The sequence below is a fragment of the Rattus rattus genome, chromosome 8 (assembly GCF_011064425.1).
Source record: "Rattus rattus isolate New Zealand chromosome 8, Rrattus_CSIRO_v1, whole genome shotgun sequence".
Taxonomy (NCBI): domain Eukaryota; kingdom Metazoa; phylum Chordata; class Mammalia; order Rodentia; family Muridae; genus Rattus; species Rattus rattus.
The window spans coordinates 18,035,560-18,062,553 of NC_046161.1; the positions used below are offsets into that span (position 1 = coordinate 18,035,560).

General features: G+C 51.2%; 1 protein-coding gene across 1 annotated transcript; it reads right to left on the reverse strand.

Annotated features, from left to right (window-relative positions):
* Positions 1-1,439: 1,439 nt before the first annotated feature.
* On the reverse strand, positions 1,440-26,994 carry Kank2 (KN motif and ankyrin repeat domains 2). Its single transcript, XM_032910584.1, has 11 exons — positions 26,884-26,994; positions 25,297-26,523; positions 13,246-13,388; positions 13,067-13,146; positions 12,394-12,630; positions 8,880-8,967; positions 7,800-8,019; positions 6,112-6,254; positions 3,374-3,574; positions 3,028-3,117; positions 1,440-2,300 (listed from the first exon to the last, which is right to left on the reverse strand). Exons 1-11 carry the CDS (start codon positions 26,918-26,920, stop codon positions 2,247-2,249), a joined length of 2,520 nt encoding a protein of 839 aa, XP_032766475.1. The 5' UTR covers positions 26,921-26,994; the 3' UTR covers positions 1,440-2,246.

Consider the following 26,994-nt stretch of genomic DNA (forward strand, 5'->3'; position numbering starts at 1 on the left):
TTCTAAAACATGATTACAAGAAAAGAATACTTCATTTACGTGTAACACTGTCTTCATGGACGTACCGTGGTCACGGAGTAGAAATACAACTTGAGTATACAGGAAAGGAGAGGAGAGACCGGTGTTTGGCCCTGGTGGCCCCCACACAGAGACACAGAAAGCAGCAGTGGCAGAAACAGACAGGGGCTTTTCTGAGGAGCGTGTGCTTTGGGGTCATAGCTGATGCTTCCAGAACCTTAAATAAACTCCCTTGCTGGCTACAAGGCTGGAACTCGGGGCTCAGCTCAGAGCACAGCCTTATAAATGTACCCTAGGCTGTGAGCGTCCGGAGACACCAGCAGCTGTCCTACAGTTTGGTTTTCTGTTTTATACACGTGCAAAGACTCCATCATGACATCCGTCCACCAGCCCTGCCTAGTCTCTCATCCATTGCTCATTTATTCATTCAACCACCCCTCATTCATCTGTCCACAGACTCATCTACCCATCCATTAAGTTGCCATCTTTCTAGTCATGTATCCAGCCACTCATCCATTCATCCACCCACTCATCCATCCATCCATCCATCCATCCATCCATCCATCCATCCATCCGTCTGTTCATCCATCTGTCTGTCCACCCACCCATCCGTCTGTCCGTCCATCCATCTGTCCACCCACCCATCCATCCATCCTTCCGTTCATCCACTCTCACCCATCCGTCCATCTGTCCACCCACCCATCCATCCGTCTGTCCACCCACCCGTCCATCCATCCATCCATCCACCCATCCGTCCATCCATCCACCCATCCATCTTATTTTCTCATGCCAACCAAGCCTCTATGCCTTAGTCAAACCCCTTCTACAAAAGTCAAGCGGAGTAAGACTCCATCAAACCAAGAGACCTACTTGTCTAGAGGAGAAACGAACACTTTCCTTTAGTTCATGAGCCTCAACTCTGCCCTCCTGAGGTTTGGCTCCAAGGCCCAGTGGGTCCAGCTGTGACCTGGATAACACAGGGAGACTTGAGAGGACATGTCCTCCCCATCACAAGGCACATCGAGAAGTCATTTCCTTTTTCTTTCTTTACGGAAGAGAAAAGAAACAGGGAAAAACAACAAGATCCAACCGCCCTATGAACCACGCTGAGATTCTGGGGACAGAAAGGAAACCCAGTAAGAGAAAAGTGCAGCCTGTCTGTACCCTGTCACCAGCAGGAGCTCTAGGGCATTAAAAACAAACACACAAACATAAAACTACTCATTTGTCCCTTTGGATTTCGGCAAAGCCTGGCACTTTAAGCTTAGTTCTGGGAGTGCTCTGAGGCCAGCCAGCTCTTAATCAGGAACACATGGGCTTCCGAGCGAGAGCCTGTTCTTGGTCAGTATCACATCCTCTGTTTACGCTCTGAGGAGGGAGGCTCTGCCTGGGATGCTGGGAGCCGCTCCGAAATTTTTTTCTTTTTGTGTCTGTATGTAGGTTTGAAAGGTTTTCTAGGAGCATTCTCCTGTCCCAAGCCCTCCCTGTGGGGAATAGGGAGGTCTGCATAACCTCTCCTTGTAAGTAGTCATTTCCAAGTCACAGCAAGAACATCAGCTGCAGGGTGACAAGCCCCGTGTGTGCATGCGTGTGTGTGTGTGTGTGTGTGTGTGTGTGACAGCGAAAGGAAAACACTGCTTTCTGGCGGGAGGCAGATGGCTAAGTGATGACAGAGTCTTATTTTGAGAGACACCCCTGGCCCTAAAGAAACCGTCTAGAGGTGGAGGGCAGTGGACAAACCCTATTGTACACTAGACAATGAAAAGAGGTGACAAAGGGTGTTGAGCGGGCTTTGTGGGGACCTGCTGTAGTGTAGAGACAAAGGACACTGTAACATTCCAGTGACATTCAAATTTAGCAACTGAATTCTGGCCCCTCCCATCCCCTAACAATGACTCCAGAATACAGTATTTTCCCCTCTTGCCCCCACTCCTCCCATAATTGCCGGCTGATTGTTCTCTCTGTTCTTCATAAGAAACCCACACCCGGGCGTCGCCCACTGGCGCCAACTGGGAGGAGAACGTAGCTTGGCTTTCTGGCTTTGAACCCACGGTGCTGGGAAAGGCTGGAGTATGGTAGATGTCAGAGCTCCCTTAGGGAAGTGCAGGGGGTTTGCTGTGGAGAACGGGGCTGAGGAATGCCAAGGCAGAAAGGGACAGGGATTGAGGACGGACGGTTTGCCATGGCTTGTGGCTGGTGGGTCCTGGGGACTCACTGGTTCCCTGTATTCACTCTTCAGCTGAAGACGAAGCCGGACTCTCGTAGTCTGACATGGGAGCGAACTGTAAGTGAGGAGAGGCAGAATTCTTGCTTGGCATACTTTCAAATCCCTCTGAGGCGATCTGCTGCGGATGCTAAGGGAAAGAGGGCAGCCCCTGCCTTCCAACACAGCAGATACAGCGACAGGCTGTCACCCTGTCCTTGCATGGGAAGGAATCAAAGTGGAGCCCGGGGACAAGAGAGGGAGAATTCTTCCCTGACCCCTGCACCAGGTCAAGCAGGGCGCCCTTCGGAGAAAGGCAATCCAAGCTGTGGAAGGGCAAGAGTGGAGGCTCTGGAGATTGGAGGGGTTTGAGAAAGTCTGTCACGGGATCCCAGCCACTTGGTTTACTGAGGCAGTGGCCCACTTCCCCTCCACATATATGATAGGATCTGACAATGTAGTCCAGGCTTGCCCAAACTCACAACCCAGCTGGAGGAGGATCGTAATACACTCACGTATACTTACCTTGAAAAGCAAACAAAACCCAAAATACTGTTTGAGGCAATCGAATGCTAATGCGGAGGGTTCTAAGTTATACCACAGCCCCTCACTGGGGGATTCTGGGTAAGGGCTCTACACTGAGCTCCAGCCCTCCTCTTTCTTCATTTTGAGATTAAGTCTTACCTAGCTGCCCAGGCTGGCCTCAAACTTAACTCTTTAGCACTGGCTGGGGTGGAACCTGCCTAGCTCATCTGACCCCAAAGCTTCTTGGAATCCCACCCTCTTGTGCCGGGAAGAGGACTCACGGAGCACTTGATGTTCATGCGTGAGTACAGCATAGATGCGATCTCGCTCTGCCCAGCATCGAGGGCTACCATCAGCGCTGTGCTTCCGTCCTGTAAAACACATACAGCTCTAAAGAAGGCCCGGGAGCAGCCACCCTCCCGGGGAGCACCAGGGAGCACCAGGGAGCACCGGGGAGCAGCCACCCTCCCGGGGAGCACCGGGGAGCACCAGGGAGCAGCCACCCTCCTGGGGAGCACCGGGGACCAGGGAGCACCAGGGAGCAGCCACCCTCCTGGGGAGCACCGGGGGCACCGAGGAGCAGCCACCCTCCCAGGGAGCACCAGGGAGCACCGGGTGGGGACTCACGCGGTCGGTCAGTGAGATGTCACAGCTAGGCACAGCCAGCAGGAGCCCGGTGATCTCCTTGTGTCCGTGCTCACACGCACACATCAGGGCCGTGGAGCCGTCCTCATCCTGCATGTTAACATCCACCTCACAGGCCAACAGCGCTTTCACCACATCCACCCGCCCGTGGCTGACCGCCAGCATCAGGGCCGTCTGTCCTGCCTGAGACAACAGAATAGGGCTGTAGTACAGAGGCCCGGTGGCATCATACCTCTGCTCTTGATGTTCCCGGATGTCCCGCGGCTCCCCTCTGACATTGACTGGGTGCACAGACTGGGCCCACCTTCTCCTGGCTCCTTCTCTTCCGTCAGGTCTCAGTATAGACTGGTCTTCTTCAGAAGGGCTAGCCTGGTTCTAGTCACCTACCACGAGCTCCCAACTCATAGGTGGACAATTATGTAAAAACTTGTCAAAGGTGAATAAAAAAGTAAACAAAAAAAAAACATATCCAGCAGAGATATTTCTACATAGTAGTTACACCCAAGTGGTTAAAAAATTGGTGATCGGGGTTGGGGATTTAGCTCAGCGGTAGAGCACTTGCCTAACAAGCGCAAAGCCCTGGGTTCGGTTCCCAGCTCCGAAAAAAAGAAAAAAAAAAACAAACAAACTGGTGATCACCACAGGATGAAGAGACAAAGCAAACCTCGTCAAGTCATACATCAGGATACTACTCAGCCATGACAAGAAACGTTATTCAGAATATTGATGGAACCAACAAAAAAATTTAAAGACGCAAAAAAAAAAAAAAAAAAAAAAAAAGAAATCACAGACAGTGTGTGTGTGTGTGTGTGTCTATTTTGGTGTCACAGAGCCTCACTGCAGAGCCCCCAGAATGGACTGGAACCCGTGACACTTTTGTCTTAGTCTGCTGACAGTTCAGAGGTTTAACGCTTTGATTCACATTTAGGGGACTGTAACTCCATTTATAAGACGTGCCCAGGGGTTGGGGATTTAGCTCAGTGGTAGAGCGTTTGCCTAGGAAGCCCCTGGGTTCGGTCCCCAGCTCGAAAAAAAAAAAAAAAAACCAAAAAAAAAATAAATAATAAGGCGTGCCCAGTAAGTCCAGAGCAAGCAGGGTCCTGGGATAGAGAGTGTACTAGTGAGTGCAGGGCCTTCTTCATCATCAATATTATTATTAATATTATTTAATATCGGGTTTCACATAGGCCAGGCTGGCCCAGAACCTGATGTGGCTGAAGATGACACTGACCCCTGTGTTACTGCCTCTGTCACGTGCTGAGATTACAGGCACGTGTCACCTCTGTAGACAGAGACGGTGAAGGGAAGAGGGGAAGGGACGTGAAGGGGTGGGGGTCTGGTACCACAGGGCCTCATGCTCAGGGTCTGTTGGCACAGTTCAGGCCAGCCTGGGTAACTCAGTGGAATCTTTCCTCAAATTACACGTAAGAAGAGAGCTGTGGGCCGGAGAGGTGGCTCAGGGGCTCAGAGCGCCCATTGCTCTGGCAGAGGTTTGGTCCCCTGCACCCACACTGTGGTTCTCAATCACCTGCTGCTCTAGTCCCAGGGGATCCGATGCCCTCTTAGGGGCACATACAAGCAGGCAAAACACAGACAGCGTGTGCGCCATCTTTAATGCCAGCACTTGAGGCAGAGGCAGGGGGATCTCTGAATTGTAGGCTAGCCTGGTCTACATAGCAGCTAGGGCTACATAAACAAAACAAACAAAAAATAAATAATAAATAAATCTTAAAAAAAACAACAGAGGAAGAATAGGGAGGTGGGCCCTGTAGATAGCGTGGCATTTACCTCACATGTGTGGGGCTCAATCACTAGTCTTCCAACAATAATAAATAATAAGGTTTAGCAGAACGTGGTGACTTGTGCCTATAGTCCCTGCACTCAGAAGGCAGAGGCAGGGGGATCTCTTTAGAATTTAAGGTCAGTTTGGACTACAGAGTGAGTTCCAAACCAGACAGGGCTACACAGAGAAACATTGTTTCAAAAAACCAAAGCAAGCAACCAAATAAATAAATAAATAAATAGAGGTAAATAGGGGCCAGGCACATGGCTCATGCCTTTAATCCCAGCACTAAGGAGTCAGAGGCAGGCGGATTTCTGTGAGTTCGAGGCCACCCTGGGGTACTCTGTAACAGACACTGTTTCAAAAAGAGAGGTGAAGAGATCTTGTAGCAAGTAGGTAATAGACCCAAGTTCCATCCAGAGAAAGCCCATGCACAGGGATGTAGCCTGTGATCCCAGTACCAGGGAGACAGAGGCAGGGGGATCTTAGATAGCCAGTCTGTGTGAGCCCTAGATTTAGTGAGAAACATGTCTTAAAATGCTGGTCCTCTGGACCAAACACACACACACACATGCACACACACACACACACACACACACACACACACACACACACACACACACACCATATGCCAGTTATTTGGAGCTTGCTCTAAGGCTGAATCAATCAGGTTCAGACATCAACTCCTTGCCTCCAGTCTTGAAGAAATAATCCTGCTGCTTTGAGTCTCAATACCTAATAATAGACCAGGCTTGGCCCTCAGCCTGGAGTCAATAAAGGAGGTTAGGGAGCAGGTGAGGTGGCTCTGTGGATAAAGGCACTTGCCATCAAGTCTGATGACCTGGGGCCCACCTGCGAGTCTCAAAAAGAGTCCCCAGGCCTTCGCCCATTCCCAGTAAATGAATTAGGTAAATAAAGGCCCACTGCAGGCTCATACCTGGCTGGCTTTGGCGTTGACATTCCCAAGGCGGAAGAGTTGAAGGATGGTGTCAATGTCATCCTGGGTCTTCAGGGTGGCCAAAGCAGTGAGCATTATCGGGCTGTAGCCAGCACGGTTCAGCTTGTCCACCTGACACACGCCTGTGTGGGGAGGGGAGGGGTGGGGTGGGCATGAGCCTCTGCCATCAGACTAAAGGTTCGCCCGCCAGGGCGAGCATTGGGGATTGTGCCCCTCCCTCTGTCTAGGCATAGCTGAGTAGGTCTCTGTGGACTGTTCATGCGCTGTGGAAACCACAGTGTCTCTGGGAGCCAGGTACCTCCGTTTATGTTTCGTTTTGTTTGTCTGGTCTCTCTTAAAAAAAAATATATATATTATTTTAAAAAGAGATTTACTATGTTTCAACTTGTGTGTCTGTGTATATGCACATATATGTGCACCAGAGTCCGAGCGTCCCTGGAGTCCCTAAGAGGGTGTCGTAGGTAGATTATAGACAGTTGTAGGTGCTGGGAGCTACACTGGAAGAGCAGTACCCACTTCTAACCATTGAACCATCTCTGCAGCTGTCTAATCTACCTCTTACCTCTATTTAGTTAGTTGGGGCGGGAGTACCTGCCCTGACATCTTGTGGAAATCAGGGGACAGCTTGCAACAGCTGTCTCTCTCCAGCCACTGTGTGGGACCAGGGATCGAACTCAGGTTGTCAGGAGTGTTATCACCCACTCAGCCATCTAGCTGCCTCTGTGTGTGTGTGTGTGTGTGTGTGTGTGTGTGTGTGCGCGTGTGTAGGTCAGAGGTCAGTGACAGGGTGACAGGCACCTTCCTTCACTGCTCTCCACCTTATTCTTGACAGGAGATCTGTCACTGAATTGTTGCTGGCAGCTAGCAAACTCCAGCGACTCTCTGGTCTCCACCTCCTCCCTTCCAAGGGTCATGTTATAGGCACCTGACTCCACCGCGTGCCTAGATTTGCTTTTTGTTTTCTTTTCTTGGGCACTGGGGACGGAACCATGGCCATGCTGACAGGAAAAGCACTTTCTCTACTGCCCATCTCCTCAGCTGCCAGATTTTTCTTTTCTTTCTTTTTATAACCAGTCTTTGTATCCTGGCGCTCTCTAAGCAGGCTCTGTCTCCCTCAGACTGGGAGCTTCTGTCTACTCCATCAGACCAGGGAAGACAGGTTTCTTCTTGTCTGACTGAATACTATGTCTACTGCCTAATCCCCAGCCCAGAGGCCTAGGCCTTCCCTCACACAAGGGCTTTGGAAACAGAGTATCCATAACAGTGAAAGTATCCATTACACAGGTACCGTTCGTAGTGTCTAGTGGGAATTCATTGTACTGCTAAGAAGACTGAGTTCCACCCGACTGGCTACAATCCTCTAGGAGACAGAGTATCTTCATCAGGGCAAAGCCTCCTTCATCAGTCAATGAAGGGGACACTCTGCCCCATCCAACTTAGAAGGTGCATTGCTTCTATTACATCAAGTGAGTGGAAGCTCCCTCAGACATGGAAAACATGGTGCCTCCCCATCAGACTGGGACACTGCAATCCCTGACCGCCAACCCTCCATCAGACTGTGAAGGGAGCAGGGACTTTTAGAACAGGAAGGCAACCACTCTCTCATGAGCTTGGGAACCTATGCCTCCCCCATCAGACCATCAGGCTGGTCCTCCCTGGAGGCTTACCGCTGTCCAGCAACTGCCGAACCACAGGGAAGTTGGCATGTGACACGGAGTAGTGCAGGGCAGTGTTACCATTGCTGTCAGCGATGTTGACCACATAGTCCAGCAGCCGGGCAGACATGGCCCTGAAGGTGACCAGATGTCGCCGTACAAGCTCAGGGTGTGCATCACTGCGGCAGGCCAGGCGCAGCCACTCCTGAAGCACCGTGGTATAGGCCACTTTCTGCATAGAGATGGCAGGAGGACGGAGTGAGGATTGGGATCCCCAGCCCCTTCTACACAAAGATACAAGAACAGAAGAGGGAGTCCCCATCCAGCAGCTCCTGTGACTGGCCAAGGTAGCGCCTATCTAATCCCAGCACTCAGGAGTCCAAGGAAAGAAAATCCAGAGTTCAAGTCAAATCGGGGCTACACACTGAGAACTTGTCTGAACACAAACACGTGAAGAAGAGGCAGGAGGATCTCTGTGAGTTCAAGGCCAGCCTGACTTACACAGGAGTTTCAGGCCAGGCATACACAGACATCCAGCTACCCTAGTGAGAAAACCCTGTCTCAGAAAACAAACAAATTCAGTGAGGTGGCGTGGACGTATAATCCTAGCACTTGGGAGTCGGAGGCAGGATCAGGAGTTCAGGGTCATCCTCAGCCACAAGTAGTTCAAGGCCAGCCTGGGCTAAATGATGCCTCAAAATGAGCAAAATGAAAACAAACAAACAAAACAATGTTGTCCTTGACTCAGCCACAGTGACAGTGACGTGCTAGAGGGTAGGACTCTGGAATGTAGTGTATGCTTGCCTACATTCTAAGTTAATTAGAGACAGCCCCTAAAATGTTTGCTTGCCCCCACAGACTCTAACACAGCTCCTAAAACGAAAGTATCTCCTGAACATCCCAAAAACAAGAACATGAAGCCAGGTGTCTCCGGGTAGCAGTGGACCCCACCACAATCTTGGGACTCAGCCCCACCCACTGAAGCCCCACCCACCACCAAGCTACACCCTTGTGTCTGGATCGCCTCTAAGTAGGTGCAGAGACATCCTGCATTGCGGTGTGGTATGAGAGTGTGCCCAGGGTCCTTCGTACCAGTTCTCGCTCCGTGAGGGCATTGGGGTTCTCCAAGTATTTCTCCAGGGCCAAGCATGCTGATATGAGGTCAGGGCTCAGATCCATCCTGCCAGAAACAGACAGGAGTGAACTTACGTTGCTTTACTTTCTGAAAGTTTACTCATTTGTTAATCTTTTAGAGCTCTTTATTTATTTTATGTTTTTGTTTTTGTTTTTTGAGACAGGGTTTCTCTGTGTAGCTCTGGCTGTTTTAGAACTTGCTCTGTAGACCAGGCTGGCCTCGAACTCAGAGATCTGCCTGCCTCTGCCTCCTGAGATTAAAGGTATGCATCATCACTGCCTGGAATTTTTTTAAATAATTTTTTAAAATTTATTTTAACGTGCATCGGTGTTTTGCCTGTACATAGGTCTGTGTGAGGATGTCAGATCCCCTGGACTAATGTTACAAACAGCTGTGAACTACCATGTGGGTGATGGGAATTGAACCTGGGTCCTCTGGAAGAGCAGGCAGTGCTCACAGCTGCTGAGCCATCTCTCCAGCTCCTTTATTTACTTTTATGTTTAAGGGGGTGGAGAGATGGCTCAGTAATTAAAAGCACTTTTTAAAAGGCCTGGGTTTGGTTCCTAGCACTCACAGGGAGGCTCAGAACTGTTTGTAACTCCAGTCCCAGGAATCCCTTTTTGACGTCTGTGGGCACCAAGCATGCATGTGGTCCACATACTTATACGCAGGCAAAACACTCTTATGCATAAGTAAAATAAACATATCTGTCATGGATTGAATATGCTTAGCCCAGGGAGTGGCACTATTGGGAGGTGTGGGCTTGTTGGAGTAGGTGTGTCACTGTGGGTGTGGGCTTTAAGACCCTCGTCCTAGCTGCCTGGGAGTTGGGTCTTCTCCTAGTGGCCTTCAGTTTGAAGATGTAGAACTCTCAGCTCCTCCTACACCATTCCTGCCTGGACATTGCCATGCTCCCGCCATTGATGACAATGGACTGAACCTCTGAACCTATAAGCCAGCCCCAATGAAATGTTGTCCTTAAAAGAGTTGCCTTGGTCACGGTGTCTGTTCACAGTAGTAAAACCCTAACTAAAGCAAAAATCTAAAAACTGTATGTTGCTATCTGTGTGTCTGTGTACCTTACTGCAGGCTCCTGTGGAGGTGATAGGGTAGCAGTCCCTGGAGCTGCAGTTATAGGCAGTAAGGAGCTACCCGACAGGGGGGGCCCTCATTTTATCATCTTCTTCCTCCTCCTCACCACTACCACCATAGTCATCACTGTTTTGGATTTTTTTTTCTTTTTTCTTTCTTTCTTTTTTTTTTTTTTGGGCGCTGGGGACCGAACCCATGGCCTTGCGCTTGTTAGGCAAGCGGTCTACCACTGAGCTAAATCCCCAACCCCTGGATTTTTTCTTTTAAACAGTGTTTTTCTATGTAGCCCTGGCTGCCCTGGAACTCAGAGATCTGTTCGCCTCTGCCTCCCAAGCTCTGGGATTAAAGGTGTCATCATCATTATCTTTTAAAAGATTTAGTTTTGGTCGATCCTGAAAATACACATACAGGTAGCATCACACAGACTGAACTTTAGGAATATATAGGTATATGCCTAGATGCACGCAGTAACAATTAGTAAAAAGAAAATAGAGGCCAAGAATTTGAAAGAGAACAGAATAGCATACATGGGAGGAGAAAGGGAGAAATGTTATCAGATTATAAACTAAAAAAAGATTTATTCATTGTTATTTTATGTGTATGAGTATTTTGTCTGCATGTCTGTCCGTGCACCATGTGTGCCCTATTGGAAGAGGCCAGAAGAGGGTTTGGATCTCCTGGAACTGGAGTTACACATGATTGTGAGCTATCACATTGTGGGTTAACAGTTTCCTCCAAGACTAAAGCATACCATTCTGAAGGATGCTCCTTAAGCAGGAAATAAACAACTCAGAGTAGCTTCAGGAAGTCCCTGAAACCGACCAACTTCACTAGGCCTCTTCCTTCCACAGTAAACAATGAAAGCTGAGAGTCCCAACAGAGGAAGGGAAGCCGAGCTGTGGAGAAGACTCTCAGACCAGCCAAGCTGCCTAGAGGAGGTTTAGACCAGAGTAACTCAGAACAGACACTCTCCAAACTGTTGAGCTGCCTGCAAGCTATGAAGTGTGTTCCAGTTTCCCAGCTTTGTGAGCTGTCGTTCATGCTGGGGTGCACCTTGCTGATGCAGCTGTCTCTGAGTCATTTCTGACCCTTTAAGTAACCTCCCCATATTCCTGTAAGTAACCCCAATAAAACTCACTGGTTGACCAAATTGGACTTTGGTGGTATATCTGTCATGGGCTCCCTTGCTGCCGTTTAATGTGTCTTCCCAGAGAAAGTTTTGTCTCACAACACATATGGATGCGGAGAATTGAACCCAGGTCCTCTGGAAGAGCAGTTCATGCTTTTAACTGGTGAACCACCCTCTGAGCCCTCTCCCTGTTTTTGAGACATGGTCTCATGTGTCTCAGGATAGCTCCTGAGAGCATGTTCAATGCCATGGCTGGTGGACTTGAGGGTTGGAAATGGGCATGAGATGAAGTTCAGTTGTTAGACTGCCTAATAGGCCTGAGGCCCTGGGTTCCAGCCCCAGCACCCCATAAACTAGGCTGGTTACACCTGTCTGTAATCCTAACACACAGGAACTGGAGGTAGTAGGACTACAAATTCAAGGTATCCTGTGCTACAGAGTGAGTTCAAGGTTAGCCTGGGCAACTTAATAATACCTTATATCTCAAAATTAAAAGGGAGGGGTTGGGAAGATGGCTCAGTAGACAAGGCCTTGCAGGAATCCACATTCCTAGAACCCACAGAAATTCTGGGTGGGTATGTGGCAAGGAGCTGCAAGCCCAGCACGCCTATGTCTTCCACAGGCGATCTGCAGAACAAGCCAGCAAGCTAACTGCGTTGCACAGTAAGCCGGGGTCAGGGAGAGATACCGACTGAATCGATACAGTGCAGAGTGATGGCCAAAGACACCGAATGCCAGTCTTGGGGGCATTCCCATGCACACACATGTGCACATATACCTACACAAACACGTGCACCCACATCACACACAGACACAAAGGCATGGTCCCATGTGCACACACATGCACACACATGCACACACGGTACTCATATGCACATCTCACATACACACATAAAATGAAAGATAAAGAAGCAACACTGACCAGGAGTCTTCCCACGCATACATACCCACATACATCCCCAAACACATGTGCACACATATGAGGCACCCATGTGTACCCATGAGGCAGAGGCAGGCAGAGCTCTGAGTTTGAGGCTCACATAGTCTGCTTAGTGAGTTCCAGGCCAGCCAGGGCTACAAAGTGAGACAGTCTCAAAAGGACAAGAAAAACGTTCAGAAGGTCAGGTGAGATGCTCATAGTGAGTGACTGACAGGAATCCCTGAGAGGAGGAGGCCTGCAGAGCTGGGTCCCAGGCAGCAGACCAGCTACCCATCACCCTGTCTGATGCCATCCGACCCAGAGAACTGACCGAATCTCCTCCTCGGGGTCAGGTCCTGGGGCCACCTTGGCTTCAGGCACACGCTGGGATTCCTGAGAGAGCTGACGCTCCTCCCGACTGGTCTTGCCCACTGCAGGCCCCGGAGGCCTGAGCTGAGGGCCTTCAGCTGTGCTCAGAACCCTCGCCGGAGGCTCTGGGGCCTCGTTCTCTGTGCTCTCGTGTTCGGAGTTCTCTGCTGTGCTGGAGTCTTCCGAGGAGGACTCATACCTAAGGGTGGACAGGAAGGACACCGATGGGGATGGTGTAGGAGGGATTGGTGTGACCTCTCTGGTCCTCGGTTTCTCCACATTTTATATTGGGGGTAAAGCAAGTCACTTGTTAGGTAAGTACTTGTCTGAAATCCACACTCCAGCCCCTCACTGGGGGATTCCAGAGCCCATGGTCTCCATTTCTAACCGTGGCACGCGGCACCCGTCACAGCCCCCACTAGACCTACATAGGCTCCAGAGCCACAGATCAGGTCCCAGCAAGGTGCATATATTCCTTTACCTCAGTTTCCTCACCTTATGCTTTTATGAAGGCATCAACAGTGAGGACCAGGCTGAGCGTGGCTCTCACAGCAGCAAGCTCAGGGCCCGGTTCCTACCCATCCGTGCTACAGTATGAACGACTTGGAGTCAGCGGGCACTGGAGATCCACTCACCCGCCATTGACACCCACAAACTGGAGGTTCCTCTGGTGGACGTCAGGGTCTGCAGGGACCTCTTTCCTCTTCAAGGTTGACTGGACTCCCACGGAGGCTCCACCTAAGAGAGGCCATGTGGCGTAAGTGGCCTGTGATCCCGAGTCCACTGAGGATGACTGGGGTCCTGTGTCCCTCACAGATGTCTGCTTACCTGCTCCCTCGGCCGCTTGTGAGTCCTGCGATGCTGCAGGCCTGGTGAGCTCCCTATCCGTGGTGTCCTCGGCAGCTGGGGCAGGGTTCTCAGGCTCTGCAGCAGGGCGTGGACTAGAGGGAGAAGGCTCTGCAGGAGACGGTGGAGGGTCTGGGATGACAAGAGGTGGCATCTCAGAAGATCAGAAAAATGAAAAAGGCCTAATGTGCTGGTCCAGGCCTATTGTCATTGGGTAGAGGCAGGAGGGCTAGCCTGAGCTACAGAGTAAGCTGTTATCTCTAAAAAGCACAATGCTGGGCTTGATGGGCTTGCCTAGCACTCTTGAATTTCTGGGTCTATCCCCAGCACCATGCAAACTGGGTGGGCTGGTGGTGTATACATGTAATTCCAGCACTCAGGTATGGAGGCAGGAGGATTACTACAAATGGGAGGATAGTCTGGGTTAGAGAGTAGATCCAGTCTCAAAAAACAAACAAACGGGGGGGTGGCTGGAGAGACAGCAGCAGTTAAGAGCACGGCTGCGGGGTTGGGGCTTTAGCTCAGTGGTAGAGCGCTTGCCTAGCAAACGCAAGGCCCTGGGTTCGGTCCCCAGTTCCGAAAAAAAAAAGATAAAGATAAAGAGCACGGCTGCTCTTCCAGAGGTCCTGAGTTCAATTCCCAGCAACTACATGGTATTTCACAGCCATCTGTAATGAGATATCCTCTTCTGGCATGCAGGCGTACATGCAGATAAAGCACTCATTTTCCATAGACATATAAGTAAATACATCTTTCAAAAACAAACAAACAGTAAAGAAACAAGAGTTGGCTGGTGTGGAGAGATGGCTCAGCCTGGTCTACTGAGCAGTTCCAGGACAGCTTGTTGTACTAAGTGAGTTCTAGAGGTCCTGAGTTCAAATCCAATCACCCACATGGTAGCTTACAACCATCTGTAATGGGATCTGGTCCCCTTTTCTGGTGTGTAGGAATACATGCAGAGAGAACACTGTATACATAATAAATAAATAAATATTAAAAAATCCAAGTTAGATGCATGTGAGAACTACCAGAGGCATCCTCTGACTCCCACAGCCATAGAGGGAGGAAACCAAGGCCCAGGGAACTGAAATCCTAGGCAACACAATACAGAATTGTCCAGTGGCATCCTGCGGGTGACAGAGCTCTCGGGGGCCGCACAGTCCTGCCTTCAGACTCAATTCTCACACTCTGTGTCACCCTGAGTGTTTTCTAGAGAAAAAAATGCAATTGCAGCAAGAGTGTGGTGGTCAGGAGAGATGCAAACTTCATATGTAAGAGATGTGTGCCCTAGGCAATAGGCTTAAACATCTCTGTGCCCGGGATCATCCCCACCCCCTAAAAAGCATCTTTTAACTCATGGCGTTACTATGTAGCCTGGGCTGGCTAGAACTTGTAGGAATTCTTCTGTCTCCATTGCCCAAGTGCAGGGCTCCGAGGTGTGCAACCCCATTCCTTCCTGGTGTTTATCTGTGTGTGTGTGTGTGTGTGTGTGTGTGTGTGTGTGTGTGTGTGTGTGTGTGTGTGATTGTATGTGAGTGACTGTGTGAATGAATGTGAGTATGTGTGGTTGTGGGTATATGATTGGATCTGTGTATGTGTGCACACATGCGCATGTATGTAAGACTCTGTGAGTGTGTGAAAATGTGTGCACATACATGTATGCATAGCTTTTGACTTTAGTAGGTTCTTTAAAGAAAACACACACACACACACACACACACACACACACACACACACACACACACACACACACAGTGTCTTGCTTGCCTAAGCCATCTGAGGGAGACTATCTTGACCTGCTTGATACCAAGCAGGTGTCACTCTAGTTACCAGGAAAAGGGGACAGGAGCCATTAGAACATTTAAAAACTACAACTTAAGTTCATATCTCCAAGACCAGCTCCCTGTCGAGCTTACACTGGCCCACATCTCATTCCGTAGCTCCTTGGATTTGATCCCCCTGCCTCTGCCTCCTCAGTGCTAGGGTTAGGGGCATGTCCCACCACACCTTTGAAAAGTTTGCATTTATAAACTAATTTAAAAATGGGGACTCAGGACATAGTTTGGTAGTGAGTGCTTGCCTAGAATCCCCAGTGAGGGGCTGGGTGTGGCTTGGTGGTAGATCACTTGTCTAGCATGTGAGACCTTGGATTCCAATCTCCACAGCCCCATCAATCGACCGATCAAATCAATACCCCACGCTGCTGAAATTTTACTTGGAAAACATAAAAGCAGAGTAGGTTGGGTGCGGTGGCGCAGGCCTCTAACCCGGCACCAGAGAGGCAGAGGCAGAGGCTCTCTGGGAGACGGACGTCAGCTTGGTCTACACAGCAAGCTCCAGGGCAGTTAAGGCTATGTAACAAGACTGTCTCAATTAAAAAGAAAGCTCTGAAACAGATCAACTGCAGATCATGTAAATGCCCTTCCTGCTGCCGGAGTGGCCATTAGAGAGCTTTACCAGCAAGAGGATAAAGGCATTTGCCGCCGGACATGGCTGGCCAGTTGACTTACGTGAAGAAGCACTGCGCTCTCCACGCAGGTTCCCACACACATGTGACACACACTACGGGGGCACATTTACTCCACACACCATTTATTCTAAGTATTAAAGGTTTTTCTAGGGGTTGGGGATTTAGCTCAGTGGTAGAGTGCTTGCCTAGGAAGCGCAAGGTCCTGGGTTCGGTCCCCAACCCCGAAAAAAAGAAAAAAGAAAAAAAAAAAGATTTTTCTAGTGTTTTGCCAGAATGTATGCCTGTGCATGTATGTGTCTGTGCACCGTGTGCATCCTGGCGGCTGCACAAAAGAGAAAGGACAACCATTAGTTCTGTGGAGTCGGATGGTGTGAGCCACCATGTGGGTGCTGGGAATTGAACCTGGACCTTTGCAAGAGCAGCCAGTGCTACTAACCACTGAGCCATCTCTCAGCCTTGGCGGCCTAGAACTCACTATGTGACCAGGCTGGCACCAAAATCAAGGAGTGTATGGCCTCTGCCTCACGAGTATTGAGATGGCCACTGCGCTGACACAAGTGACTTCTTGGGCCCAGTCTCCAAGGACGCGCAGTACCCAGGCCTCGAGTGTGGACTCAGTGAGGTTCCACTTCATCTTGCTGCCTGTGGCCCTCCTCATCCTGCTGCAGCTCTTAGTCCCTCCTTCCTTACGGCACCCACTTCCAGCTATGGGTGCAGCTCTGCGGAGGGGCCAAGAGTTGAAGGTCTCTTTGATGGTTACATTTTTTAAAAAAACTTCAATGTTTTGGAGAGAGGGTCTCACTGTGTAACCCTGGCTGGCCTGAAACTCAGGGTCGCCCTAGTTTCCAAGTACTAGGATTAAAGGTAGGAGCCACGGCACCGCCACTAACCTTTTTGTTTTTTAAAATCAGAAGCAAGTCATTGCTTCCTGAAGTTCCTGGGCGCTACTCAAGTTCTGCAAAGAACTTAAAGTGCTTTCTCCTCACAGGCTGAGTGTGGACAGGACAGGGTGGGGTGGGACACTTGGCTACAAATGTGTCTAGTCCAGGGTGTGGCGACCCCAGCCGACAGAGAACTGAATTGACTTTTGGAGCCAGGAGCCAGTGCTGGGCGCGTCTAACTTCTCAGTTATTCACTTATTATTATTGTTTTGCGGTCCTGGGGACGGAGTCTGAGTTGTGTACACGATTACTATATTCTTTTTTTTTTTCTTTTTCTTTTTCTTTTTTTTTCGGAGCTGAGGACCGAACCCAGGGCCTTGCGCTTGCTAGGCAAGTGCTCTACCACTGAGCTAAATCCCCAACCCCAAGGATTACTATATTCTTAACTGAGCTGTGGCCCTAGCTTGCTCATTGTCTTTTTTGAAACAAGAGTTTCATGTGGCCCAGACTGGCCTTGAACTCACTGCCTCTACTTCCCAAGATCTGGGATAGAACCCATCACGCCCAGGATTCTGAGTCTGCATTCTATCAACCGAGTTACATCCTCAGGCACTTGGCTGTTGTGGTTTTGTGGGTCTTTCTCTATAGCCCAGGCTGGCCTTGTGCTGAAGAGCCTCCTGCCTCAGTCTGGGGTGCTGGGATGGCAGGGAGGCCCCAATGTGCCTGGCTTAGAGCTCCAGATTTTAAATGCTGGGGGCTGGGGGCTGGCAGGACAGCTCATGGGGTAAGGGAACTTGTCTGATGACAGGAGTTCACCATGCATAAGCTGGACACAGTGGTGGAAGCCTGCAATTCCAGGGTTCCTATGGCAAGATGGAGATGGAGAACCCCTGGAAGCCCTTGGGCTAGCTTGGGGAACCAGCAACAAACAAGAGAAGACGGTGAGGGGACCGGCATCTGACAGTAGCATGCCTTTGGTAGACAAACTTGCCTCCTCCACACACACCATGCACCTTAAGGATAAAAACAGGGACAGCGACAACCCTCAGACGCCATCTGTGTGCTGGCTCATTCCTGTAACGCCAGGCTCTAAGGCTAGGATTGTGAGGCAGAAGGCACATGGACGAGTGTGGCCCATATGTATATGCGCTATTTATGTGCAACGGCCTGTGTGAAGAAGAGGAAGACGACAAACAAACCAACCAGGCTTCAAAGCTTCCTTCCAACCCCAGCAGGGTGTTCACATGTTGAAATGCGTCAGTTAATGGCTGGACATGGTGATGGACGACTTTAGTTATAGCACTTGAGAGGCAGAGGCAGGCAGATCTCTGAGTTCAAGGCTAGCCTGGTCTACATAGCGAGTTCCAGGACAACCAGGACTACGCAGAGAAACCCTGTTCTGGAGAAATCAAAGCAAAGCAAAACAAAAACAGCAGCAGCAACAGCAGACCTAAGTGTCTCCATGCTCTGCACCCGTGCACTCAAACAGCTTCAGGTCAAAAAATATCAGTAGGAAAAAATCTTTTCTAGGGCCAGCAAGAGAGCTCATAGGGTAAAGGTATTTGCTGTCAAACCTGACCCCTGAACGTTAGCCTCTGACATGCCCCTTCCCCCAATAAATAAAAATGTAACAGTTTTTTAAAATCCCCAGGGCTGGGGAGATGGCACAGCACCTGCAGTGCAAGCCTTAGGATCAGAGTTCAAATCCCCAAACCTTGGCACAGCCTTGTGTCCATGATCCCAGGGCAGCTATGGACCCCTCAGAACCCGAACTCGGCCAGCGGGGGAGCAAACGGAGCAGATAAAACATTCCACCTCGGGGTTGGGGATTTAGCTCAGTGGTAGAGCGCTTGCCTAGCAAGCGCAAGGCCCTGGGTTCGGTCCCCAGCTCCGAAAAAAAAAAAAAAAAAAAAAAAAAACATTCCACCTCAAAGCTGTGCACTGACTGCCACACGCAATGCTCAGCGTCCCCCGCCCCCTTTCTCCAGGCCTGTCTCCCTGCCGCCTGGGAGTTGTCCGGGAGAACACGGGTCAAAGGCCTGCCCCAGCTCAGGTGAGTTTGAGGCTAGCCTGCATAACTGTAAGACTTTATCTCAAAGCAAACAGAGGGGCTCGTGTGATGACTCAGCAGGTTAGCCACAGCCTGAATTCGGATCCCCAGACCTGTGGGGAGTTAGACGCAGGGCTGGTGAGGTGGCTCAGCCGGTAAGGGAGCTTGCTGTCAAGCCTGAGGACCTGAGTTTGATCCTCAGGGCCCACAATGTGGAAGAGAACGGATCCCCCCAAAATGCCCTCTAACCGCCACACACATACCCCGCCCCCTCCCCGCAAAGGTAATAGACTGTAATTAAATAATGAAATTGGAAACGGGAGCGGGCACTCGGCAGTGTGGCTCTCGCCTGGCTAGCAAGATGTCCACAGCCCTGTCCCAGAACTGGAGGGGAAAAAAAATTTAAGTGGAAAAAAACAAGAAACAGAGAGAGAGAATCTTGTTTTTCTGAAACACAAGACCATTTAAGGAAATCGGCAGGCATAGGGCATGTTTCTCAAGGACAGGGAATATCTAAACTGGCTGCTGAAGGTGGGGTGCAGCAAAGCAATTAAAAGGGGTAGGGAAGTCCCAGGGTGGTGGCGCATGCCTGAGGGCCCAGGGAATGGAGAGGGTGAGGCAGGAGGATTGCTTGGTAGCTAGCCAGGAAAGCACAGAGGAACATCATCTTCAAAAAGCAGAAGACGGGGCGGGTGAGATGGGTCAGTGAAGAAGGGAGCTTGCTGCTAAGTGGCCGGCTTGAGTTTGATGCTGGGACCCACACTGTAGGAGACACATGTCTCCCCAAAGCTGTGCTCGGACATCCACACACTCCCGCGCACACGCCCGGAACAAATAAATACGTTTGTAAGTAATTCAAAAGGGGGTAAAACATGTTGACCAAGCATGGCAGGGACATCTGTGACCCCAGTGCCCGGGAGGCAGATGAAGGAAGACCGGGAGTTGGAGGCTGGGGGTGGCTTTCAGAACATGGGGAAGTCCCTGTTTCAGAAAACTAAAAGACAAAACAGAAGAAGAATAAACACCATACATAATGATTGGGATGAAGGCTGAAATTCAAAAGTGGGTGAGCTGGACCCAGTAGGACTACACAAACCGTGCCGTTAGACAGCTCTATCTGTGTTTTCTAAGATTTATTTTTAATCAAGAGCGTGCCTGGGGAGGCTCCAAGGGATTGGGAGTCACAGGTATTTGTGAGCCTCCTGATGTGGGTGCCGAGAAGCAACAGTTCCTCTGTGAGAGCAGCCTCCTAACTGCAGACACCTCTCCAGCCTGGGTCTTTCTTTATTTGTATTTCTGAGGCAGGGTCTTACGTACCCCAAGCTGCCCTTTAATTCTCTCTTAAAACACAGTGCACACAGGAAAAGTGAAAAGAACAACTCCCCTTCTTTATCTTTCTGTGTTTTCTGCATGACAGGGTTTTTCTGTGTAGCCCAGGCTATCCTGGAACTCACTCTGTAGACCAGGCTGGCCCAAACTCAGCTATCTGCCTGCCTCTGCGTCCTGAGTGCTGGGGTTGAAGGCGTGTGCCCCCACTACAAAGCTTTCTTTCTTATTTTTCGCACCCTTTAACCATTGATCCTTCTGCCTCCAACTCGACAAGCACACTCTAGCCAAGATGGCCCAAGACTGTGTTTACTCTCAATTTTCTTTCTTTTCCTTTCCCTTCTCTCTTTATCAAGGTGGCATCTTGCTATGTCACCCTAGAACTACCTAGAACTCACAACAATCCTCCTGCCTCAGTCTCCTAAGTGCAGGAATGCGCTTGGCAGGCTCACGTGCTACTGTGCTCAGTGCCTTTTCATGTGGCCAGGGAAAATCAAGGAAAAACGTAATAAGTGCAGGGTCAGGGCCTGGCCCAAGAGCAGATGCTTCCCAGGATGCACCAGGCCCTGGGTCCCACGGCAGCTGAAAAAATAAACAAAATCAATCAAAACAATAATTTCCACCAGCTCTGTGGTGCCAGATATTAAAAACATGTTTTTCTTTTATGCATTTGAAAGATTCAGACTGGCTATGCCCTAGGTCCCAGCTTTGGCAAGCCAGATGGAGGCAGGCAACAAGGGCAGCCTGGGCTACGAAACCCAACTGTCTCAAACACACACTCCTACAAAATAAACACAGGACTGAGGCTGGGGCGGGAGAGCATGTGTGAGCCTGCTCTAAGCCCTGGGTACCATCCCCAGCACCCTATGAACCAGGCATGGCGGCATAACACTCAAGGGGAAGAGGACTGGGGATCAGGAGTTCAAGGTTATCCTGGGCTACCTGAGACACTGCCTCTAAATTAATAAAAATAAAAATAAAAATTCAGAAGCGGGGTTGGAGCATGGCCCAAGGTGGAATGCTGATGTGGCAGCCAAGGGCAGGAGCTGTACTGGTCACTCACGCCTATAATCCCAACACTCACAGAAGCTGAGGCCGCAGTGTGACCATGAGTTCCAGGCTAGCCCAACTAGAGTGGGACCCTATCTCAGAAAAACAGAACAAACAAAAATCTAGAAAGCAGCTATGCCTAGGTTTCTGATATTCCAGATTTTTCTGTACTTTCCAATCCTACAAAGAAATCACATTTTCGTTGCTCGAGTCAGGGCCTTGTGGCTGTCCTGGCGCTCACTACATAGACCAGGCTAGCCTCAAACTCAAAGACCTACTTGTCTCTGCCTTCAGAATGCTGGGATTAGAGGAGTGTTGCCACCACACTTGGCTGTAAGATTTGTTTTAGTGCGTGCGTGCGTGCGTGCGTGCGTGCGTGCGTGCGTGCGTGCGTGCGTGCGTGCGTGCGTGCGACTGACTCCAAGTCTTTCAGTCCTACCTCTCTCAAACCTGGGGATGTGTCTGTGTTTGTGGAGGTGGGGACTTCCCCAAATCTTTAGCTGGAGAAAGTAAATTCCAGCTCTGCTGAGAAACACAACTCTCACTGGATGCTAAAGAGGACGGACACACACACACACACACACACACACACACACACACACACACACACACCTGCCTATTCCTCCAAGGAGTGCTCCATGATTTATCACCAGGCCTACCAACCTCGGCGGACATGATGTGGTGATGTCATCTGAACACCATATTTCATTTCTGACAGTGCTGTCCCAGCTCAGGAGTCTGTGGCACTCACCCTTGGAGGCTTAGATTCCCCCAGCACCTCAACTCTTTGTCTTCCCCCTTCTAGATCATTCATCAGCCCAAACTCGTCTTGATCCCAGAGCCTGTGTGCTGGCCTGGAGCCTCTCATCGCCTCTTTGCCCACAAGGCCTGATCTTCTCCATCACCTCCTATTTTAGCATTTGCTGTTTTGAGACTCACTCTGTAGCCCAGGCTGGCCTTGAAGCTGAGGTGATTCCCATTTCAGCTTCCTGAGTGCAGGACTTGTGTTACCACACCTGAATATATTCAAAGGACACTAGAGAGCCGGGAGCCGACTGTCTACCACTGGGCCACGCTCACCCCCTCACTGGGGGATTCTAGGCAGGGGCTCTACCAACGGGGCCACAGCCCCGCACAGTGATCTGTCAGGACACCTGATTTACAGACAGTGTTGCAGTTTGAAGAGGTTTGGATGCTACCGCATAGACCACGCAGAGCTTAAAAGGCATGCTCAGAATTACAGAGGAGGGCACGGGGCGGCCATGTCCCCATAGGGCTGTCACCAGCCCTGCCCGTTTCCCTCGGGTTTGATCTGAGTACATTATTTCTCATGTGGATACTTTGTCTCTTGTATATTTTCTGAAGATTTTTTTCCTTCCTTTTAATTACACTTATTTCTGTGCATGCCGGTGTACACATCTTTAATTCCAATACTCTGGAGTCAGAGCTAAGTGGATTTCTGTGAATTTGAGAGTAGCCTTGTCTACATAACGAGGCCCCTGTCTCTAAAAATAAAGTATTATTTATGTATTTATTTACTTAGTGGGGGGAGAGAGGGTGTGAGGCACGGTTTGGTGTCTGTGTGAAGATCAGAGGACAGCTTGTGTTGGTTGTTGGTTCTTTCCAATATGTAAGTCTCTGGGTCAGGCACGGTGCTGTGGGCCTTCACTCCCAGAATTCGGGAGACAGAGGCAGGTAGGTATCTGTGAACTAGAGGCCAGCGTGGTCTCTGTGGCAAGCTCTAGGCCAACCAGTGAGACATACAGTGAGACCCTGTCCTCAAAAATAAACAAACAAACAAAATGTGGGTCCAAGATCAGCCTTGGCAGCAAGCACCTTTACCTGCTGAGCCATCTTGTAGGCCCTGAGCAGGGACATTGGTAGGAATGATCTCTTGCTGTGTTCTTAGTACCTGTGACAATAAGCACTAAGTATCCTCAGAACAAGATGAAATAAATGAACATACTCCCGCTCTATCTAATCGAGGCCAAGATGCAGCAACAGGGAGTGCAGTGAGACACGAGGGAGGACTTCCGGGGTGGCAGCTTTCCACAGGCAGTGAACATGGCTTTGTCTCTATGTCCTGTGAGCAGAAGGCCCCATGACTGCCCTGGGAGGCATGTCTGGAATGGAGGGTGCCTCTCAAAGATTCCAAGGCTGTGCTGGGCGGGCCTCTGGCCAGGGGCCAGAACCTCAGGGCTGGGTGTTTGGATGGACACAGAACAGAGTGGTGGTTTCCGTAGCTGGCCGGAACAACAGGGAAGCACAGCTGGGCCCTCGCCCTGCAGCCAGTGCCCGTTAGAGTCAGCAGGGCTGCGGCCAACATGACCGGGATCTGGGGGGAGATGCAGGGTTCCATGGGCCTTAGGTGATTCCTGGCCCTAAGCCTCAGTTTCCCCAACTATAAGCAGAGCTGAAGTTGGGCATGGATTAAATGCCCTGTAAGCCAGCCGAGGCACAGCATTTGGGAGAGGGATGGGGGTTAGATGGAGAGAAAAGGGAAGGGAAGGGCTCAAGGCTGGAGTTCGCAACACAGCAAGACTGTCTGAAATGCCACATAGCCCCAGAGGGTAAGAAAACTCAAAACCAAGCACTCAAATGTCGCATACCCCCAAAGGGAACGAAAACTCAAAACCAAGCAACCTGAAGGAAACAAATCAGGTCAACCTGCTAACTGTCAGCAGAAGCAGCAAGAGGCACTGCTTGAGCGCTTACTGTATGCATTCACTGCCAAGGGTTCTGGAAGGGTGTATCTGTATTAGAGCGAGCCACAGGGAAGAAAATGGAGGCCCAGAGAGGCGGTGTTGTTCAGCTAGGGTCACACAGTGATGGCACCGGGGTATCTGGCTGTGGGCCATCTTCCTCAGCCTCCCTTGGTGAGACACTTAACACAGCGGCTGGCACCCCAGGCCTGTGCCAAGACAGAACAGCTGTCACTAATCCTGTGAATCACTCTGGCAGCTTCTGGGCAGCTAACGATCAGTATATGCCCTTCCTGGCATGAGGACTCAGCACTTCCTCCGGGTACACCCCCTTCCTCTTCCGAAGGCCACTGGGCTTGGGTAGGTAGGGTCCCTTTTACCCTCAAGGCTCAATGGTTGTTCCGACATCGAGGGCCACCCCTGGGATTTTTATCTGGTGTTGTGTGACCTGTGGAGGGAAGGGAGCACCTCCCTTCCAGACTCATTCATCTGAAGGCCCCAGAGAACAGTGAGTTAGAGGTACCACAGAACCCCCTGAGCACCTGCACCCGGATATGCCCGAGGCTGTCCCTCAGAAACCCAAACAAGACCCTCTTTCTTTTTTTTTTTTTTTTTTCTTTTTTCTTTTTTTTCGGAGCTGGGGACCGAACCCAGGGCCTTGTGCTCGCTAGGCAAGCGCTCTACCGCTGAGCTAAATCCCCAACCCAAGACCCTCTTTCTAGTGTCTTGATTCCTGCCAGCTCTTCACTCAAAAGAGGGAACTTTCTATGAAACCAACAGCCTTGGAGAACCTCCTCCAAACAGCTCATGTTTACTGGATTTTTTCTTTTTTTTTACACCCCAACACAACAAGACAGTGTGCTAGATGTTTCTCTGTGCACGCAGGCGTGAGTGTACATGCGTAGGTGTGGATTGTGCAGACATGCATGCATGCGTGTGCATGCATGAGTGTGAATGTGAATGTATGCATGTGTGTGCGTGCACTGTGTCTGCATACGTGTTTAGTTCAGAGGTAAACAGATGGTGGTGTTCCTCCGGTATGTCTATCTTTTTATGGGGCTGGGGCACACGTGTGGCACAGCGCACCTGTGGAGCTCAAAGGACAACTTGCAGGAGTGAGGTTTGCTTTCCCGCCATGTGGACTCCAGGGACAGAACAACGCAGGTCACCTGGCTCAGCGTCCCCACTGAGCCATCTCACTGGGCTGTCTCGTTGTCTCAGACAAGGTCTACCACAGGCTAGAACTCACCAAATAACCCAATCTGGCCCCCATTATCTTCCTGCCTCCGTCTCCCTGATGGGATTGCAAGTAGGGATGAACCCACCTGGCATTTTTACACAGGGGCCTGAGATCAGAATTCAGGGTCTTACATAGCAAGCACATTACCAACTGGGCCACCTCCCCAGGCCCAAGACACCAACTTTCTCTGCCCAATGCCTACAGCTCCGAGACCCATCCTGGAACCCTCTCACTCTGAGAGGCTCTGAAGGTTAGGATGAGGAGGGGGTCCTCTTCGGACTCCCCTGCTTCGTCACTCACCTGCCATCCTGGCCGCACCAGTGCAATTCCGTTCTGTAATACTGATCTTCTTGGCTGTGTGCACGTTGCTGGTGGAAGCTGTGGGCAGGGGGCACATGGTCTCCACCACCTCATGACTTCGGAACACGAGGGTGTTCTCCGTCCCCCCAGATGTGGCCAGGGCCTTCAGCCCTGCTCCATAGGGTTCCAGACTCTGAGCTCGCTGTGCAGGAGCCCCGGCTGCCGTGCTGGCTGCCACCTCCACTTCCCGGGGACCCTCCACAACTCGCACGGTGTCCACGCGGACCTGGGTGTCTGGTGGTGGCCAGGCTTGGGGCTGGAGGTCGACCTGCTGGGTTTGAGCCGCCCGCAGCTCCTGCAGCGCTTTTTTGAGCTGGGTCTCCAACACGGCCACTTTAGCTACCAGAGCAGCTTCACCATCTGGAATGCCCAAATCCCTCTCTCGAACCCAGGTGCCCACCGAGCGGGTCTCTAGCACAGCAGGGTCGTCGGGGGCCTCCGGAAGGTCCAGGCAGAGCTCGCTCCGGCTCCTTGTCCCTGAGGGGTGGCCTAGAAACTTCTGGCTCTTGAGCTGCACGGTGAGCTGTCTCTTTTCCTCCTGGAGCACCGACAGCTTGACCTGGAGCACGGGGATCAGCTTGACCTGCTCCTCCAGCTGGCGCAGCTTGCGCAGGGCTCCAGCCATCTGTTCGCGCACGTGGGCCAGGTGACCAGCGCTGGGTGCCACTGGGGTGGACAAGCCAGAGCTGCGAGGTGTGGGAGGCAGCAGGCCCACGCCTGCCAGGGAGCTGGTGGAGCCCGCAGCGCTGGGCGTCAGAGAGCCCAGGCCACCCGATGATGGGGCAGCCGCCTGGTCCTCCAGTCGGCGCCGCGCATCCAGCAGCGTGCGTTCCACGCGTGGGTTGGTGCCGCTGCGGGTCTCCAAGGCTCCGTACTGTGGGTAGAAGCCGCGGCCACAGTAGGAGTAGGCCGAGTGCCGGCTGTCCCCACTGGCATCAGAGCACAGCGACTCTGTGGACGTCCACCAGGAGCCCGGGCCACGTGGCAGGGAGCCCAGGCGTGGCCGGCGCTGCACCGCCACCCTGCGCAGTGTGTGGCCCTTCTCAATGTCATCCACGTACTTAAGAAAGTCCAGGTCCAGGCGGTAGCCATAGGGCGTCTCCACCGAGTATGGCGGGTCTGGCTCCTTGTTGGGGAAGGCCGCTGAGGAGGCTTGGCCAGGGGTTCCTGGAGTTGGGGAAAGCCGAGGCCTTTAAATACTGCTGCTCCCTTTTCTGCCCAGCTGATAGCCCAGGGACACAAGTGGCATTTGCCAGCGTTGGCGGCCCATCGGAGATCAAGAAAGCTTGTCTGGCCATACCAACCATCGATGCCAAGGACAAAGGTGTCCTTCTCTCACTCAGACCTCACATTAGTGCTGTCCCCTCCCTCAGACTGTCACAGTTAGAGTTGTCCTTCCCAGTCAAGCCACACAGTCTGAGCTGTTGCCCCACTTGAGGCCCTCATATTATGGCTGCCCCTCCAACCCCACACCCAGATTGTCAGAGCGTCCTCCCCATTCAAACCCCCCCCCCAGCTGCCCCTGACCTGGGAATGGGGCGGGCACATGCAGGACCTGGGCCATCCTCTCTCTGCAGTTGCTCCTCAGATGTCACTCAGGGAACCGAGTCTCCCCAACGCCTGCGGACAGCTGAGGCT